The sequence below is a fragment of the Macaca fascicularis genome, chromosome 14, assembly GCF_037993035.2.
Source record: "Macaca fascicularis isolate 582-1 chromosome 14, T2T-MFA8v1.1".
Classification (NCBI taxonomy): domain Eukaryota; kingdom Metazoa; phylum Chordata; class Mammalia; order Primates; family Cercopithecidae; genus Macaca; species Macaca fascicularis.
The window spans coordinates 2,497,146-2,515,176 of NC_088388.1; the positions used below are offsets into that span (position 1 = coordinate 2,497,146).

Below are 18,031 nucleotides of genomic sequence, written 5' to 3' on the forward strand. Positions count from 1 at the left end.
ACCCCTTCCCGAGGGCTGCGCCCGGATGGGCTCAAGCTGCACCAGCCCTTGGCTCTGTGGGGTGAGGGGACCCTTCCTCTCCCTGGGGATCTCCTGGGTCCTGGTCCATTCTTGGTTCTGTCATGTGGCAGGAAAGAGAGCCGGAGCCTGCGGCGGTCCAGACGGTGGGCCTGGGGCAACCCCAGGGCTGATCCTCATTCTAAGGGTAACCCCCACCTGCCACTTACTGGATGAGGAGTGGGTTATATTGAAGCCGGCCCCACACGTGTGAACCACGCTAGAGCGGCGTAGGACGCCCAGTAATCGCTGGGACTCACTGCCTTAGGTGTCTGCACAGGAGGCTCCCAGCCTACAGTTCCTGGAGCCCGACACTGTCTGTTTTCTGGCCTAGGAGCTGATAACCACCCTGTACATTGGCTTCCTGGGCCTCATCTTCTCCTCGTACTTTGTGTACCTGGCTGAGAAGGACGCGGTGAACGAGTCAGGCCGCGTGGAGTTCGGCAGCTACGCAGATGCGCTGTGGTGGGGGGTGGTAAGTCGGAAACTTCCAGGCATGGGGACAGGGGCAGCTGGGGCTGAAGAGGTGACAGGACACCAGGGCACTGGTGTCTCGAGACTTCAGGCCTTGTTGGCAGGGGCTTCTCACCTGTGTGCTCACAGGCCTCTGTCCACAAACCTGCGCTTGGAGCCGCTGTCATGGGTCCCCACACTCAGTGTCGAGTCCTTCGGCATCACTGTCTTGAAGTTCTGAATGTCTCGTCTTTGAACTTGAGATTTGAGAGGGAAGTTGGAGTGGTCACTGGAGTGTGTGTTGGGGGCTTAGCGGTCTTGGCTCCCCCATGGCTCTGCCTCCCACCATCAACCTAGGCTGCCCATTCTCTGCCTCCACCCCGGCCCTCACCCTGGCAGGGCCCCAGGAGAGCGGCGTCAGATGCATACCTCCCGTGTCTCTGAGGGTCCGCACAGGGCCTGTGAGTGCCCCTGTCCCCAAGGAGCCAGAGAGCAAACAGGAAGGACCACGATGGCTCAAGAGACCCCAGCAGAGATCAGAGAGCCCCCGTGTTTCCAGTGGATGCTGGGCCTGCAAGTTCTGGAGCCGGCCCTGGGCAGTGGTGACGTAGGTGCAGCTGAGCTTGGGGGGAGCAGGGACCCGGCCTGTGGGCCCAGAGGCTGCCCCTGGCTGTGAAAGTGGGTTCCAACCACCTAGAGCAGCCCAGGAGCCTTGGGGAAGCGGGTGTGCAGCAGGCGGATCCCCGCACCGGAACACCAAGCCACCCAAAGCTCCGTGAGCCTGCACAGGAAGGGTGGGGCAGGGTGTCTCAGGCCGAGTCTGTGGCGGCTTCCTTGAGGGAGTCAGGCTTGCACGTGGGAGAGGGAGATGTTCCGATGAGGATGCAGCTGCAGGAATCAGGGCGCGCCCTCCTAGCTGCAGGCTCCCTGAGTCCCATGTCACTGGCCTGTGGACCCAGCAGCAGTTTCTCACGGCTCAGAGGACGTTGGTTGTGGCATTTTTAGGGGCAGGCCCAACTTGCCAGTGTCCCTCTGGGAGCTGGTGGTTGCTTTCAAATCCTCCAGTGAAAGCTGGCATTTATATACACATGGAGCTTGAGGGTTGCTTCTAGGGGGAACACGTGGGTACCCTGAGGGGAGCAGCTGGCTGGAGGCCAGAGTGCGGGGAGGGAGTGACTCCATCCCATCTCCCCCCACAGCTGCAGGGCCGGGTGGGCCATCCAGAGGCCACCAAGGCCCAGGGTGGCACCATCACACCTTGGGGAGTGACCTTGGGTGGGGGCCGGGAAGCCCAAATGCCAAGGTGACGGGGTGCCCCCTGCTCTGCCGCCACAAACCTGCCCCCGCGTCTGCCCTTGTCTACTGACCTCCGGACTCACTCAGCCCGATAACAGGTCAGATGGGATCGTGGTAGCAACAGGGGCTGGGGCTGTGGAGGAGGCCATCGAAGCCCACATAGGGTGGGAGCCAAGGCCTGCAGGCCACACAGGGGCTGGAGGTGGGGCGGGCAGGGCATCCATGGGCAACACATGCTGGTGGTTCCAGGACCCAGTCTGTCTGCCCCGAGTTCTCCTTCCAGAAAGGACCAGCCTTGCTGGCTCTTGGGCCCCCCGACCACCATCAGAGCCTATCTGGGCGGGACGAGAAGCCTCCCAGTGGCTCCCCAGGCAGGCGCATGTCCCTGTGATTGCTGTGCCTCGTCCCTCCCCCACCGCGTCCCCCGTGAGGCCAGACACTCAGCAGTGGCTCCTGACATAGGCAGAGTCAGCAGGTTTTCTGGAAGCTTCCAAAGTGCTGCACTGCTCAGGGATGGCAGGGGCATGCTGACACAACTCCTGGGTTGGGGCAGGCCCCAGTTTTGGCCTCTTCCCGCCTTCCTAGGGGCCTGTGTCCCCGAAGGCCCCAGTGTGGCAGGCCTGGGCAGGTTTGGGCAGAAGGGCCCAGCCCCCTGGCGGGAGCCTGCCGGCAGTGAGTGTGGCTGGGTAGGGCCTGCTCGGGGGATGGACTGCCCAAAGCCAGGAGAGTTCCCAGGAGGCTGGTGGCAAGGTGGGCAGTGAGGAGTGGCGGTGTGGCGGAAGCCAGTGGATACTGGCCCCGGAACGGCTGATAAGCAGTGCCCAGCCTTCGGTGCTGTCCTGCCTGCCTTCCCAGCCGCCCACTGGAGCTATGGACGGCAGACGCTACTCCCCAGCCCCCCAGCCCGCGGCAGAGCGGCGCTCCCACTCCCACACCTGTGCAAACATCCGCTCGCTGGCCGGGAACACGGCCCCTTTGTGCCCGGCTTGGCATCAGTGCCCCGGCCCGCACTGTCAGCTGCAGCCTGAGCCTCGGCCATCGCGCGCCCTGGCCTGGCCATTGTTCCCACCGGGCCCTGCGCCCCTGGTCGCCCTGGGCCCCCCGCCGCCTGGGGCTCTGGGGCAAACAGCTCCCATTCAGCTGCCCTGCAGCTGTCTGGGGGGAGCGGCCCCTGAGGCCTGAGTTATGGGCTGTGTTCCTGGCGTTTCTCGGACAAACAGAACTTGAGAAATGCAAGAAGGGGCAGCCCAGATGGGGGCTGTTAAGCCAGTTTTGCCAATTTGTAACTGCGCCCTGAGCAGTTGTTTTCTTTCAGCTCCTTTGTCCTGCTTCCTTCACTCCACTGGGGAGGAAAGCACGCCCCCGCCGGCCAGGCAGCCAGTCCTGCTCCATGTCCGTCCGTCCGTCCGGGCTGCCACCGGCCCTTACTGGGTGGGAGGTGGCTTCCTGGAGGCCAGGCCATTCTGAACATCATGCTACATCTGCCCCAGGCCTTGCCTGGACTCTGTGGACTCCTCACCCCTCAGACACACCCTGAGAGGGTGCTGGAGCTGCCACAACAAAGTCCTCGAACTGCTGGGCCCAGAGCAACAGAAACGCACGAGCTCTAGAGGCCAGAGCCCGAAGCGAGGTGTGCGCAGGGCCGGCCCCTCCGAAGGCTCAGGGAGAACTTTCCTCCCCTCTCCCAGTGGCTGGAGACTCCAGGCGTGCCCGGTGTGCGGCCGCCTCATTCCTCCGTGTCAGGCCCTGTCTCTCAGGAGGACACTGTTGGCTTTAGAGTCCACCCAGGTGATCCAGGAGGAGCTCATCTTGATTGAATCTTCAAAGAGCCTATTTCCAAATATCACATTCTGTGGGGCCAAGTGACTATGAATTAGGGGGGATGCAGTCCAGCCTAGGACAGTGGGTGGCCCAGGTGGGCTTCCTGGGAAGGTCTCTCCCCTTGCCAGCTGTCCAGTGAAGGTGCCAGCTCAGTGGCTGAGTGTCCCCTCCTGTCCCCTTCCCCAGGGTGGGGATACCCAACTTGGATGTGAGAACTCCCGGATCCCCTAAGTGTGGCGCCTGCCCTGGCTGCTGAGGCGTTTGGGGAGAATTTAAGACTTTTCTTTGCCCTTGGAACAAAATGCGTTTGTTTGTGTTAAAGTTTGAGTGGTGGGAGAAGCACTTGCAAACACGGGCTTCTCTGTTCAGCGCCTGGGGGTCTCTAAAAACAGGAGGCTGCCGGGCTGTTTACCCCTCTGCATCTAAATTTAGAATTGAGAGTAAAAAAACTGGAACCCCATTCCTACATTTCAGCCGCCTTTTGAAGTGGAATCTGACTGCCTGCCGTTCACTCTCTCCTCACCTGGAGGCTCCAAAGACTCCCCCCTCCCTGGCAATGCTGCACCCTGGCGGGGCAAGGCCAGACGGGGCTGGGGGCTGGTGCAAGGGTGTGCGTGAGGGCAGGGCCCCCCAGGCAGTCACAGGCAAGCCCTGTTGGCACTGCCCAGCGGGAGGGGTGGTGTCAGGAATTGCTGGGGAAACCAAGGCACTGTGGGCTGAGGCGCAGCAGGACTCGGCCCCCAACTGAGCACCTGGATCAGGGTTCTTCCTCCTCCTGGAGTTCCATGCAAAGGGGAATGAATTCAGCCGCCCTACTAAGTGGGCCTGGGGACAGAGGCAGAGTATACACCTGCTGCGTGCCTCAGTTTCTCCATCTGCACATGGGAGACAGCAATCCATCTCCCAGGGCCAATGTGGGGCCCGCGGCGCAGGCTGCTGAGGACTGTAGTCCCAGAGGCTGCAACCGATCCCTTTGCTGTGGTGACTTTCCCTGGACCGAAAAGGCCTCCTGGTGAGGCCGGGTCTCCATTTGTGGACTCACTGTTGAGGCGTGTGGCTTGCAGTCCTGCTCTGTGCCAGGCACTGGCAGGGGTTCGGGCAGCCCTGTCTTGCTCTCTCTGTCACGGTCAGGAGCAAGAAGCATGGTGTGAGCTGGTGCTGGCCTGTGGTGGTTCACAGGTGGCCATGGGACACACCACTGGGGTGTCCCTGCAAGACTGTCTCCGCGCGGGAGCAGGGAAGCCTCCCTGAGGTGACGTCTGAGCTGAGACCTCAGGACACAGTCACCTGGGCCACCTTCGGGCAGGGTGCTGAGCCTGACTGTACCTCGGGGAAGACGCGGCCTGGGGCCTGGGTGCCATGGGGTGTTGACGGTTTCACCACCAGCCCGTGTGTGGGGCTCCGGGCTTCATGAGTGAAGAGAGGACCCCGTGTGATGGGGAGGCCTGGCCCTCGTGAATTTGTGTTCGTTTATTTGCTTTCTCCTGCTGAAAGGAAGCGGGTTTATTTTGGGGTGTGTGTTTGCTTTTGCTTTTACCCTGAGAGTTTGCGAGCCTGCTGGCTTGTTCCCCCACCCCCACGTGGCGGCGTCAGCCCCTTTATAGCTCTTCCTGAAAGCCAGGCCAGAGTCTCCAGGGCGGCCCCACGGGGGCTGGGCGAATCTTCGGAATGTGCTGGGCGTCCCCTCGGAATGTGAGTGCCTGGCCTGTTAGAGCCCCAGGACTGCTGGCCCCACCCTTCTCTGCCCCAGAGACAGTCCTGCCTCCCACCCAGGGGCCTCCCTCTGTCCGTGGCTCCCCCTTCCCCAGGCCACCCCCCTAGGCGCCTCTTCTCCAACTTTGTTGGCCCTGCTGTCCGTAGTATCACCCCGGTCAGGGGGCCCTGTCCTGCCCTGTCCTGAGGAGTGCATGTCTCTGAGCCCTGCATGGGGGGAGCCCACCAGCTAGCAGAGGCTCTAGACAGGCTCTAGACTGGGTCTTTAAGTCTGCAAGGGGCACCAAAGCACTTTACAAATTCCAGGAGTGAGTGACAGGCTGGCCACATGCCAAACCCTAACCCAGCAGGCAGCCCGTGAGAAGTGTGTTGTGACCATGCACCTTCCCAAGAGGGGGAAATTGAGGCACAGAACAGGCTGGGGCTTTGCCTGAGGCCAAATGGACAGGGTGAGAACTGCCCCCACACTCAGAACCAAGGTGCCAGCCCAGCCTTGCCAGCAGGGCAGCCACAGGACTGCCAGGCAAGGCGAGGGTGCCAGGTGGGGCCCGAGGCCCTCACTCACAGGGCATTGTCCTACATCCCTTGGAACCACTGAGACAGGCATCGTGCCACGAGAGGGGACACCTGCCTGGACCTCTGTGTGCTCAGCCTACTGGGGGCACTGAGACTGAGGGTGCAGCTCTGGGAGATCCTGCATGGGCTTCCTGCTAGGCCCTGGAGAAGGGACCAGGCCTGGGAGGGCATCCTTGGCCCAGAGCCTCCATGAAGAGCCAGGGGGCCTCCTCATGGCTGGGGCCCCAGCACAGCAACCTAGGAATGGCTGTGGCCGCACGGGATGTCCCGGAGCCCCTGCCACCCTCCCTGGAGCTGTGGGGCTAAGCTTGGGTGCTGCACTCTCCTGACTCCATCCTCGAGTGCCTCCTCACGGGCAGGCTGGGCCCTCGAGGCTGGGCAAGGTCTAGGCCTGCAAGGCTGAAGCAGCCTCAGCCCATCTCTGCCTTCGCGGGCCACAGCGGGGAGCGTGGGTCCTGCAGGCCTTGGTCCAGCTGTCTGCCTGGACACTTTCTAATGGGAAGCCCTCAACACAGTGATTGCCCAGCCTCAGTTTCCTCCTCCGTAGATGATCTTGACCTGAGGGTGCCAGCTGGGGTGTGACACCTCTGGGCTACCTCCTGCTCCCGCTCTTGACCACCCCTCCCTCTGGACAGACGACCACCACCTCTCCAGCCAGGGCCACCCCTTCCTTCTGGGCAAATGACTACCGCGTCTCCAGCCGGGGCCAGTGAGCTCTGGGAGCCAGGGCTTGGCGTGTGGCTGGAGCTCAGGTTTCTGGGCTGGCCTCAGTCATCCCCTTGAGGCCAGCCTTGAGGAGGCTGCTTCCGAAAGGAGGGAATAGAATCCCAGTGCTCCTCAGGGCGGAAAATGGGGAACTAGAAGGCTCCCCATGCCTCCCGCCCCTTCACACGGGAGTGAAGGCACAGGCCAGCAGGAGGGTGGGGGAACGTGCTGACCAGTGGGGTGTGGGTTCCCCGCGCGCCCCCACAGTTCCTGCCATGGGTGTGACTTTGTGTGCCTCGTGCGACTGGCGCCCTGGCGAGAAGCTGTCACCCAGGAGACAGACATGTGGATCTGCATTCCAGGTGGCGGGCCATCAGGGACTAATCCCCAGCATGGTGACCATAAAACAGCCCATTCCTGAGCTGCTTGTGTCTGAATGTAGGAAAAACAAACAGGTCTGCAGGGAGGGGCCTTTTCCTTGTTAACTTGAGGAGGAGGGTCTGGGCCGGGTCTGGGCAGACGGGCAGGCGGACAGGGCGAAGGTGGGGTCCTGGAACTACATCCGGCTGTTTGTGTGCTCTCCACAGTGGGCAGACACCCAGGGGCACTTCTGGGGCTGGCCTTTCTCTCCCGCTGGGGGCACCCCTGGCTTCTACGGACTACCCAGCCAGCCAGCCAGCCAGCAGGCGCCCACGTGCACCCATCTCAGCCCCAGGAGGTGACGCCCCCACCCTCAGCAGGTCTCGTCTGTTTGGGGGCAGGTTTGGGAGGTGGTCTTGGGTGTCCTTACCTGAGCAGGTGGCCACCTCACCTGCTCGCCTGACCCCAGCTCCACTCTGGCTTCCAGGCCAGCCCTACTCCATTCCACCTTCATCATGGAGTTTCTGTATTCAATTTTTAAGTAAATCAAAATATGGTATTTTCATTTAAAAAGTAATTATTCTAAATATTTTTAAATAATTTAATGTTATTATTAAAATGACATTTAATACACCAGCCCCTGCTATTTGTTCTGATGCCTGAGTTTGCTGGCGCCCCTTATGCTTGGCACCCAAGGCACGAACACCTTGCTGGCGTCCCCCAGCTGGCCTGCCTGGCCCCCCTACAGCCCAATTCCTGCCTCTCAGCCTATCTTGGGTTTGTCCCCAGCCTCCTCGGGAGGCAGCCATGCCCAGGCCTCTTGGTCTCAGGGCCCCTTGGCGCCCCTGACAGAGAAGCCTCGTTCGTGGGCATTGTGCCATCAATATTTAATACAGTGGAGACATGTAAAAACAATTCCATATTAATTTATTAAAATAATAGACCCATTACATTTTCATAAATAATGTTATGAAAAATTTCTATATTTTCCAAAACAAATATTATTGAAAGAAAAATAAGCATTTTTGCAAATCTCCAGAAAGCCTGGCTCCCCAGAGGACGGGGATCCCCACGCCTGCCCCGGGCCTGTCTGTCAAGAGCAATGTCCCACTGCTCACGCTTGGGTGGGAGCAGGAGTACTGGTTAGTGCCCCCCAGCCATAGCGAGGGCTGCCGTCCCTGAGCCCAGCCCCAGCAGATCATCAGTGCACATTTGCCTGGGGAAGCAGACTCAGCCCTGTCCTGGACGTAGCCCTCCAACCCTGCTTCTCGTACCTGGCCCCCACCTGGGGCACTGCTCTGCCACACCCCACCACCCCCGCTTTCTTCGGCCTAATCTTGTCCTTCGGGGCCCAGTGCTAGGAGGATGTCCAGGTGGGGTGGGACTTGGGCCTGCGCTGGGCTGCTTCTCAAGTCTCGGGCTGCACATGCCAGCCAGGCGGACGGTGCTGAGAGGGGTCCTTCTGCAGAGCAGAGGCAGAGCCAGGAGTGGAGGGGTGAGCACTGCCTCAGAGCATCAGCAGGGGCTGTGCAGGCCCAGGCACAGGTTTGAGGGATGAATAGGAGGAATCAGCATGTTCATACTGAAGGAGTGAGTGTCCCCCCAAGAAATCTGGGTTAGACAGACTCTGGAGCCCTCTTGTTACTTGTCCAGGCTGCAGGGGCCCTCTGAGCTTAAGGCCAGGATAGGCCAGGGTCCCCGCTCTGCCCAGGCCCTTCTAGGCCCATTAATGGGCCACCCGTGTGTGCTTTCTTGGACTTGCTGTAGACTTGGTAAATAGTGGATGTGCTGGGCCCCCAGGCTCTGAGCCTCTTTGGGCTGAGAGCTCACCAGGTGGGAGTTGCTCCCCAGGGCAGGACTGGCACAGGGTCTCCGATGCCCCGCCCAATTTGCAGCCCTGTGTCTGCCTCTGCAACTCCCCACCCCAGTGCACGTGGCCCCTCTGGGGAACTTAGCAGCAGCCCAGCCTGTGCATGTGGGTGCAGGCCCTCTGGGGAGGACACCCTGCAGACAAGGGTCTCGGGCTCCCCCAGGGTCCCCCTCTGCCAGCCACTGTCAGCCTCACCCGTGGCCTGGCTGCACCCTGCAGGGACATGGCTGCACTCTGTGCCTGCGCTGTGCGTTCAAGGTGTCTGCACCTCAGTGTCTGCACCTGAGAGTGTCAGGCTCGGACATGGGGACCAGCTCCCTTTTTACATGACCTTGTCACCTGTGTGATGCACGTGTGTGTACTGACTGGGTCATTGTATGTTTCAGTGTGTACGTGTGTGCACACATGTGCATGTGTGGAGCGTCCCATCTCTGCATGAGGCATGTTTGTGGGTGCGCGCCCACGCACACAGAGCCGGGTGGCCCACAGAAAGGGCCTGGCAGTAAACAGCTTCCTGTGCACATTGTGTGTATGGCGGGGGCACGGGTGCATATGGGTGTCTCTTAAGAACAGCGGCACTGCAGGGAGAGCTCCGTGTGCAGTTGCAGGAGATAACCTGCGAGCAGCCTCTGCGGCAGCATCCTGACCATAAGCGAACGTGCGGTCAGAGCATTAGCGGGGCAGGGGCCTGGGTGACGGCCAGGGCTCAGCAGAGGCCAGTCCTGCCCTGCGGCCTGATGGCGGTGGCTGGCATTTGTCAGTGTTCGTTAATGTGCTCATCAGCACAGCCTGGTTTCCCGTAATGTGGCCCCTTCTGCTGCCTGAGCCTCCAAGCCTCCTGCTCTGGCAGTTCTGGGCAGTCACATGAGCCATGGGCACCTGCTTCTCCACGTGTGCGCCTGTGCGCGCCTGCCCGGCGGTGGTCACGGGGATTCTCCCCACCCTCCCTCCTCCTCAGTGGCCGGTGGAAACCATGGGGTGGCCCAGGGACCCTGGTCTCGTGGGGGCTCAGGTGGGCCGGGAATTGTTCTTGCCTTCCATCAGAGTGTGTTAAACAGGCCTCAGGCCTTCCTGCCATCAGCGCTGGGCCCATAGGGCTGAGAATCCAATGGGGGTCTCCATGTGGTTCCCAGCTAGGGCATTCCTGGGCCTGCAAGCAGTCCAGAAGCCCCAAGTGGGTAAATGCTGGGCTAATAGCTGAGTATGGTGCCCAGAGCAGGGCTGCAAAGACCTCCCTCAGCCACAGCCATGGTCTGGGTCACCATGCCAGCTGTCCAGGTGAGCCCGGGCATGAGCCTGTGTGTCTACAGGGTGAGCTGTGCCTCAGGGCCACTCTGGGTCTCCTTGTTGGGCTCAGCGCCAGCTCCTGAAGAACCCAGCAGGCAGCCCGCACAGGCCGGGCCCAGCCAGGGTGGGCTCCTAAGTCCTGCAGGATGACATTTCCAGGCTCAGGCTGGAAGCCCCAGGAAGCAAACCTCAGATGCCAGCAGGAGGCACGGGTGGGGGGAGCCTCCTATTGTCCCACCACACGTCCTGTTCGGATGGCTCTCCCACCAAGAAGGCTTGAGCTGCATCTTGTACTCTCAGAAAAGAGGAAAATAAAACATCTGGTGCCCTGGAGTGGCGTCAGGAAGCAGCGCGTCATCCCAGCCCCTGCTCTTTGTCGACGACCGGCCTCAGTGGAAGCTCCCGGTCTCCTGGGGGCCGGCACACAGCAATGTCGGTGGTCCAGGGGCCCAGCCTCCTGGGGACAGGCAGGCAGATGAGGCAGCAGGTGCGGGGTGAGCTCTCAGGCCCACGTTCCCAGCCAGCAGGCCCGGCCCTTTGTGGGTGCTGGGCTCCTTGCATGTGCTGGTGGGACATGCCTTGTGTGTGACGCCGAGAGCCTGGGAGACACGCGCCATCCCGCGGCTCTGTTCCTGGTGCTTTCGCCGAGTCACACGGGGTCGTCCTGGTGGTCAGGGTCTCTCATCGGCCTCTCCGCTCATCAGAGTGGTGGGTTTGGGTTAGGCAGGTGGCCCTTCCAAGGCTCCAGTCCCATCCGTGGCTGACCACTGTCCCTCTTCCTGCAGGTCACAGTCACCACCATTGGCTATGGGGACAAGGTGCCCCAGACGTGGGTCGGGAAGACCATTGCCTCCTGCTTCTCTGTCTTTGCCATCTCCTTCTTTGCGCTCCCAGCGGTAGGTGCTCCATGGTGTGTTTTCCCAGCTCCTCGGACAGCTGGGGCCCTGGGGTGGCTGCACGCCCTCCCTCTGAGCAGACCCGCTTATGTTCAGAACCAAGAAGGTGCTTCCCTGCTAGAAGGTGCTATACTCCAGAGCTCCACCTGCCCTCCCTGGGGCCCTGGATGCAGACTTCCTGTTTGCAGTCCCCACTGGGGTCCTTGCAGGCAGTGTGGGAGGCAGCCTGGAGTGGCTGTGCATAGACACAGTGTGGGACAGGCCTGCTTACTCAGCCCTGGGGGGTGGGCAGTGCTGCTGCCGCACCCCATGGAGGCAGAATCTTGTGCCTGGAGAGAGCACTTCCACGCTGTGGCTGGCCGGGGAGGGGGTTTGTTCCATGGCCTTTCCAGAAACCACAGATTGTTAGGTGATGTGTCTAGTTCCCAGTGCCCGTATGTGGGTGTATGTGTGTTATGTGTGTATGTGCATATGTGTTTATGCTGTGTGTGTATAATTTTATGTTACTTGTATACTATGGGTATGTGTATATGTATCGCATGGGTGTGTATTGTACCGTATATGTGCGTGCATACTGTGTATACGTATTGTATGTGCATATGTTGTATTTAGTATGTGTGGTGTGTTGTGTGCACATGTATGCATTATACATGTATATTAGTATGTTTGCATATGTGTATGTATCTGCGTTTCACAGGTATATATACTATACATCTATGTGCTGTGTGTGTGTGCACATGACATATAGACATGTTTGTGTTTGTGTTAGTGTGTGTGTTTGTGTACATTAGTGTGTTAGTGTTTGTGTGTTAGTGTTTATTAGTGTTTGTTAGTGTTTGTGTGTGTGTGTGTTAGTGCGTTAGTGTGTGTGTGTTAGTGCGTGTGTTTGTTAGTGTGTGTTAGTGTGCATATCTATTGTGTGTGCGTGTGCGTCACATATGCATATGGACCACGTGATCCCCTCTGTAGACCGGGAGTTCTCTAGCTTCTGGGTGGGTCCTTTGCATCCCATCAGCCGTCCTTGGGCAGGGCGGCAGCAGTGGTGACTGAGAAGGGCCGACTTCTCACTTGCGACCCCCATCCCAGTGGTATGACCCCTTCCTGGGTGCATACAGATGGGCCAGCCCACCTGGCCCCCAGAATGGTCCCTGGGAATGGGTTAGAGAGGCTCTAGCCCCGCCCCATGGGACTGGGCCCCTTGCTGGGGCCTGGGGTATAAGTTCTGCCCCCCATGCTGGCCCAGGACAGGCAGGCTGGGCCCGAGGTGGGACTTGGGGAACTTCCAGCACTGACCATGCCTGGCCTTCCCACAACTGTGACTGGTAACCATGTCCTGAGGCTGCACCCAGCTGGCAGTGGCCTGTGTGGACGGGACCCTCCTGTCCATTCCTTCCCAGGGGATTCTCGGCTCGGGGTTTGCCCTGAAGGTGCAGCAAAAGCAGAGGCAGAAGCACTTCAACCGGCAGATCCCGGCGGCAGCCTCACTCATTCAGGTGCGGTACCTGCAAGGCCCTAGTCACTGACATTTTGGTCACTGTTATTGTTGCGTCCAGCCCTCATGGCCACCTGTCGGAACCACCATTGGCCCCTGTGTCCGCTTGGCTGGCCTGTGGGGCATACCCTGCTTGTGGAAGCCTTGGCTTCTCTGGTGATGGGGTGAGCATGGGGCGCTGGAGCCTGTCTTCCTCCAAAGCCACTCCCATCAAGGGCCATACCCTGTGGGCTGGAGAGGAGGCACGGCCATGGCCATGCCAGGAGTGGACGTGGTTGGCTCTGAGGCTCCCTTGCGCTCCCATTCTCCCTCCCATTGCACAACAACCTGAGGGCTGAGTCTGGGAGTGGCAGAGCCAGGTGATTGTCCCCAAGGGAGGTAGGACCCAGCTGTGCAGTTGGTGCCTTCTGGAGGGCCTGGCATCCCTCAGGGCTCGGGAGGCCCTGGTGCCTGGAGGTGAGGGCTGGCGATGGACGGCATGGGCCTCCCTCTGGGCTCACAAGGCCAGTGGGTAGGGAAAGGCAGAGCCCTGGAGCATCATGGGCAGGAAGGTCCTGGAGGTGGGTGGGAGGCAGGCAGTACCAAGCTCTGGGACGCTGGGCTCTGGCTCTGTCACTCCAGGCTCTCCAGGACCCACCAGAGAATGGGACTGCCCTGTTAACATAAGCAAGGACTTAGCACAGAAGCCACTTGAGAATTGCATCCCTGTGGGTCTCTCTTGTTGGCCACCGCAGGGCCAGGGCTGCCCTGAGGAACAGCTGCTGAGGGGCCCGGAGGGTGGGCATTGCTAGGTTGAATGACAAGTGCCCGCTAGGGATAGGGCCTCTGCCCAGTGCATTGGCTGGGAGCAGTGTCAGCTCCTCTGGGCACACTGGGCCTGATGTCCCCCAGGAAGGCCCAGGGCCTGGGCAGCCCCTGCTGGCTGGGATGCCCCCTGCAGGCCTCCTGAGCTTGCTGCCCCAGGCAAGGCCCAGGCTATCAGGAGCAAGTCGCAGTCCTGCCAGGCTCCTGGCTCAGCTATCGGGGGGCTGTGAGCTCCCACCCTCAGCCTGACTTCACAGTTTCTCCTTCCCAGGATACCGTAAATCAGGCCCGTAAACCCACCTTGGTCCCAGCGTGAGCATGCTGGCCACCCACACCCAGCAGGGGACCACATTGGATTCCTAGTCCCACTCCCTGGGAACCACAGGTCCTGTGAAAGGGGGCTCCCTCGGAAGCTGCACACACTGTGGGAGGACTGGAGTGGGGGCCCCAGGTGACAGGCCTGCACAGGAGCAGGGCAGGGGTTGTGGGGTTTGCCAGGGTTGGGGGACCACGTGGAGTGCTCGTCCTGTATGTGTGATGCTCGGGCCTTGGAAGGCTGGGCTTGTGCCCTTGCCTGCCTGTCCCTGGGTGCTGGGTGGGAGTGAGGGCTGCAGGTGCCCCTCGCCAGCTGCTGTGTCTATCTGGGACTATCACCCAGGAGCCCACCAGTGTGGGGACACATTCTCCACTTGGCCCTCTCTCAGGCTCATGTGGCCAGTGATGACAAGGCCACCAGGATGTGTCCTCAAACAAGGCCCTGGGAGCCCCTCCTGCCCACCTGGACGCTGCACAACTTCCCCCCGCCAAGTCCCCTACCGATAGTGTCCCCTCCTCCCACTGTTCCCATGTGGTGCTGCCATAGGGTCTCTCTGAAATGCTGGCTTCAGAGCTGCACCCATGTGCCATCAGAGGCTCCCCCAACTGCAAGGTGGCACTCACAGGCCTCTAGGAGAGACCTCACCTCCTGTCAGCCCAAGGGACCCTGCCTCTCCCTGCCCCCTGTTCAGTACCTGCAGGTCCCGGACGACCTCTCTTTCTCAGCCCTTCCTTACTGTGTGGCCGCTGGTTGCCTATTTCTGCATTGGTCTCCTATGCACGCTGTGCACCCTGGCACCCGGGGACGATGTGCGACCTGCCCACCTTTGCGAGTCTTGCCTTTGGCTCAAGGCTGGCTCAGGGCCGGTAAAGCCCTTTGTGGTGTCCCAGCTGTGGGTAACAGTTGGCCCAGGCAGCGGTGAGCTGCCTGGTACAGCAAGGGACCAAGCCAGGTTGCCTGGGCAGAGGGTCTGGGAGCTGGGACCACGTCAAGCCTGTGACTCTGAGGTCCCAGACCCTGCCACCCAGAGGGGAGGGGGTCCGGCCTGGGGAACAGGGAGGGAGAGCTGTAGCTTCCATAAGGGCCCCCACTGGGTGGCTCAGCAGGTGACAGCCTCTCCCCTGACCGACCTCAGACCGCATGGAGGTGCTATGCTGCCGAGAACCCCGACTCCTCCACCTGGAAGATCTACGTCCGGAAGCCCTCCCGGAGCCACGCTCTGCTGTCACCCAGCCCCAAACCCAAGAAGTCTGTGGTGGTGAGTAGCCCGCCTGCCACCAGGGCAGGGCCTTCTTGCTAGCAGGTGGGGGGGCCGTGGGGGCCGCGGCACAAGGCTGGGATCTCACCATGCATTTGACCTGGTGCGGCCTATGTCAGGGTGTCAGCATCGTTCAGGACACTGAGCTATACACCCGATGCTAGGTTCCTGCTATCCCAATGTCCCCCAACTTGGGGGTATGTAGGATCGGTCATTCCAGGGTCAGGGCATGAGACCTCCAGAGATAGAGCTCTGGGAGCAGGACGCGCTGGAAAGAAGGCTCTTCAGAGGGCCTTGGGGTTGGGCTTGCCATGTGGGGCGCAGTGGGTGGTGAGCAGTGGGCAGTGGGAGGGGAGCAGCGGGGAGGGAGGTGATGCAGGGGTGTAGCGAAGGGGGTCTGGAGGTCACAGGGCAGTGGAGTTTGGCAGGTGCCAGGCAGAAGTCTTGTGACGTGGCTGGGGTCATAAGAGGGGTTGGGGCTGATGCTGGCATGGTTCCGCTTCCTGGCCTGTGCCCACACCCTCTGTGGAGAGACCTGGCCTTCCCAGTTTCCAGCTGCCAGTGGAGCCTCCGTGCCGACTGTTCCCTGTGCTGGAATGTTCCCCCAGATTTCCGCACAGCCTGCTCCCTGACTTCAGGCGCCCTCTTCATGCCCTGCTGGCCCCTAGCCTGTTCCCCCCATATGCATTCACCCCTACTGGTCACAGCTCCCATTACCACTTCCACTGGCACCATCTTGTATGTCTGTCTGCTTCCTGCTGTCCTGTTAGCGAGGCCATGAGCTCACAGGGCAGCACCAGGGCCAAGCCCCCCATGTGACCCCCAGCAGCCCGGCCCTGTCTCTGTGTGAGGACTCTGGAGCTGGCCCCAGGCCTCAGGTCCCTGTCCAGGTGTATGTGATGTCGCTGTCCAGGTGTATGTGATGGGGGCTGGGCTCAGGGCAGCTGCACAGGCACTTTGGGGCCAGCGTAAGGCCTGGCAGACGATGTCCAGGAACCGCTAATCTATTGTCTGTTTTTTTAGATAAAGAAAAAAAAGTTCAAGCTGGACAAAGACAATGGGGTGAGTCCCGGAGAGAAGATGCTCACAGTCCCCCATATCACGTGCGACCCCCCAGAAGAGCGGAGGCTGGACCACTTCTCTGTTGACGGCTATGACAGTTCTGGTGAGAACCCATCAAGCAGGTGTGGGCCGCAGGGCTGGGAAGGTCACTGCCTTTTTTGGGAGCCCGAGCAAGCCAATGAGTTTCTCCCTTGGGCTGGGGTCTCTGATAACGAGGTATGAACAGACAGAGAGTGGAGCTTCTAGAAACTTCTGTAAACCTTCCAGCCACCTTCCCCTCAGAGTCTTCCCAAGGAGGGGCTGGCCACACCTTCTGATGCGAGAGGAAGCCTGGGCAGGTGACGGGATGGGTCAGCTCTGTCCGGCCGTGCTGAGGGAAGGCTATATTCCTGATTCCAGCTGCCTGGCTTCCTCCCAGCTGAGCCCACGGGCTGTGGTTGGAAAGTGTCTGGGGTGACCTCTGGGCCCACTGGCAGGGAGACCAGAGGTAAGGGGTCTGGGGATGGGGCTCTGGAGGAGAAGCACCAGGCCTGGGTAAAACATGGGGGGTCTGATGGGACAGGCCGTTCTCATGCAGCCTGGAGGCCACGAGTCTGTACGTGATGGTGTGGCTCGGACCTGCGTCCCTCCTTTCACCCCTGCAGCACGGGCTGGGATGAAGCTACCTTCTGCAGCACCTGATAATTGGATGGCAGACCTGTCTAGGGTTTAGATGCCCTCCATCCCAAGTAAGGGGTTTTACCCATGCTAACTCGTAAGCATGGCTCTTTGACAGACGTGGAGAGCGAGGCCCTGGAGGCTGGGCTCGTGTGCTCCAGCCACATGGCAGGGACACAGCAGTGCCTGGTTGTGGCCCCCATATGCCTCCTGCCAACTTCTGCTGTTCCCAGAAGTGCAGTTGGCTGAGCACACACACAGCAGGTAACCTGTGGTGATGCCAGAGCATCAGTGCTTGGTCTCCCCACACTGCTCCAGGGCAGACCTGGCCTCCTGGCTGCTTCAGGAGGCACACGTGATGCATCCATCATCTTGGGACCAGTTTTGAGACAAACCTCCTATAGGACAGGACCATGAACTGGCCAGCTCTACAGAGTGTGAGGGGCTGGAGACCTCATGCTCCCTGGCCACAGATGCCCTTGAGAGTTAGGAGAGGTGGAAGGGACCCCGCTTCTCCCTGGGAGCTCCAACTTCTCTCGCATATGACTTCAATGCCCACTTCTGGGGACTGTGATCCCAAACTGCCAAATTCTCTAGCAGCTCTCTTAAAACCAAATGTGAAGGATTCTGGCTTTTTCTGACCTCTGAGCCCAGTGTGGGGTATTTGAGATAGCTGTGCTGCCACCAGGACAGGGGCGTGCCCCTTGTCTTCCCAGGAGAAAACACAGTGAAGCCTGTTTGCTCCCCAGTACCTTGTGCAAAGGTGCCATCTGTGGCCCTGCTCGCTGCTTCCTCTGAGGCAGACACAGTGGTGACTGTGTTCTGATACAAAGATGGCACTTGCTGGCTGCTGCACTGTAGCACCAATGCAGGGGCCCTGGCAAACGTTTGCAGAAGCCCCTGTCCCAGGGTGTGGTCCCCCTGGGGGGAAAGGGGCACCTGTTGTGAAAACACTTGGTTGTCATAGTGCCAGAAAGAAGCACTAGTTCAGGCCCACGCGAAACAGTGGCCTTGCCCTCCCAGCATGGGAGAGCCCTCATTTTCCAGGTGGTGGGGGGAGCACAGCATTTGAAGCCCACTCCCCTTTGACCACTTGCTGTCAAAGACAGACAGACATCACGCACTTGGGCCTTGCATTGGTTCCTGCTCACCTTGTTTCTGCTCACCTGGTTTCTGCCCCTTGAAGTCTCAGACCCCTTCTTCCATGACTCCAAGGCATGTCCCTCTAAGGAGGCTTGACCCCACCCTGGAGGGACTGCTCCCCACTCTCCCTGCCTTCCATGCCCCGTGGGAGGACTCCATGTGGCCCAGTCCCTTGGAAACTTGATCCCACTGTTCTGGACTCTGGGCTATTGGAAGCCAGGCCCTGACTCAGTTGTGCCAAGTGGCCAGGGTTCCATGCCTGGCA

At 60.4% G+C, this 18,031-nt stretch overlaps 1 protein-coding gene across 9 annotated transcripts in view; it reads left to right on the plus strand.

Moving 5' to 3' along the window:
• The window catches only part of KCNQ1 (potassium voltage-gated channel subfamily Q member 1), a 400,925-nt gene that overhangs the window by 128,137 nt on the left and 254,757 nt on the right, over positions 1-18,031 (plus strand). For 5 of the 9 annotated variants that reach the window (XM_015435245.4, XM_045372364.3, XM_074012888.1 and 2 more), the window contains exons 6-10: positions 392-532; positions 10,924-11,034; positions 12,432-12,527; positions 14,782-14,904; positions 15,928-16,069. In XM_015435245.4, coding sequence (XP_015290731.3) covers positions 392-532; positions 10,924-11,034; positions 12,432-12,527; positions 14,782-14,904; positions 15,928-16,069 — 613 coding nt within the window. The remainder of the gene's footprint in view (positions 1-391; positions 533-10,923; positions 11,035-12,431; positions 12,528-14,781; positions 14,905-15,927; positions 16,070-18,031) is intronic. The other 4 variants (XM_045372365.3, XM_074012887.1, XM_065527791.2 and 1 more) reach the window with 3 other exon arrangements.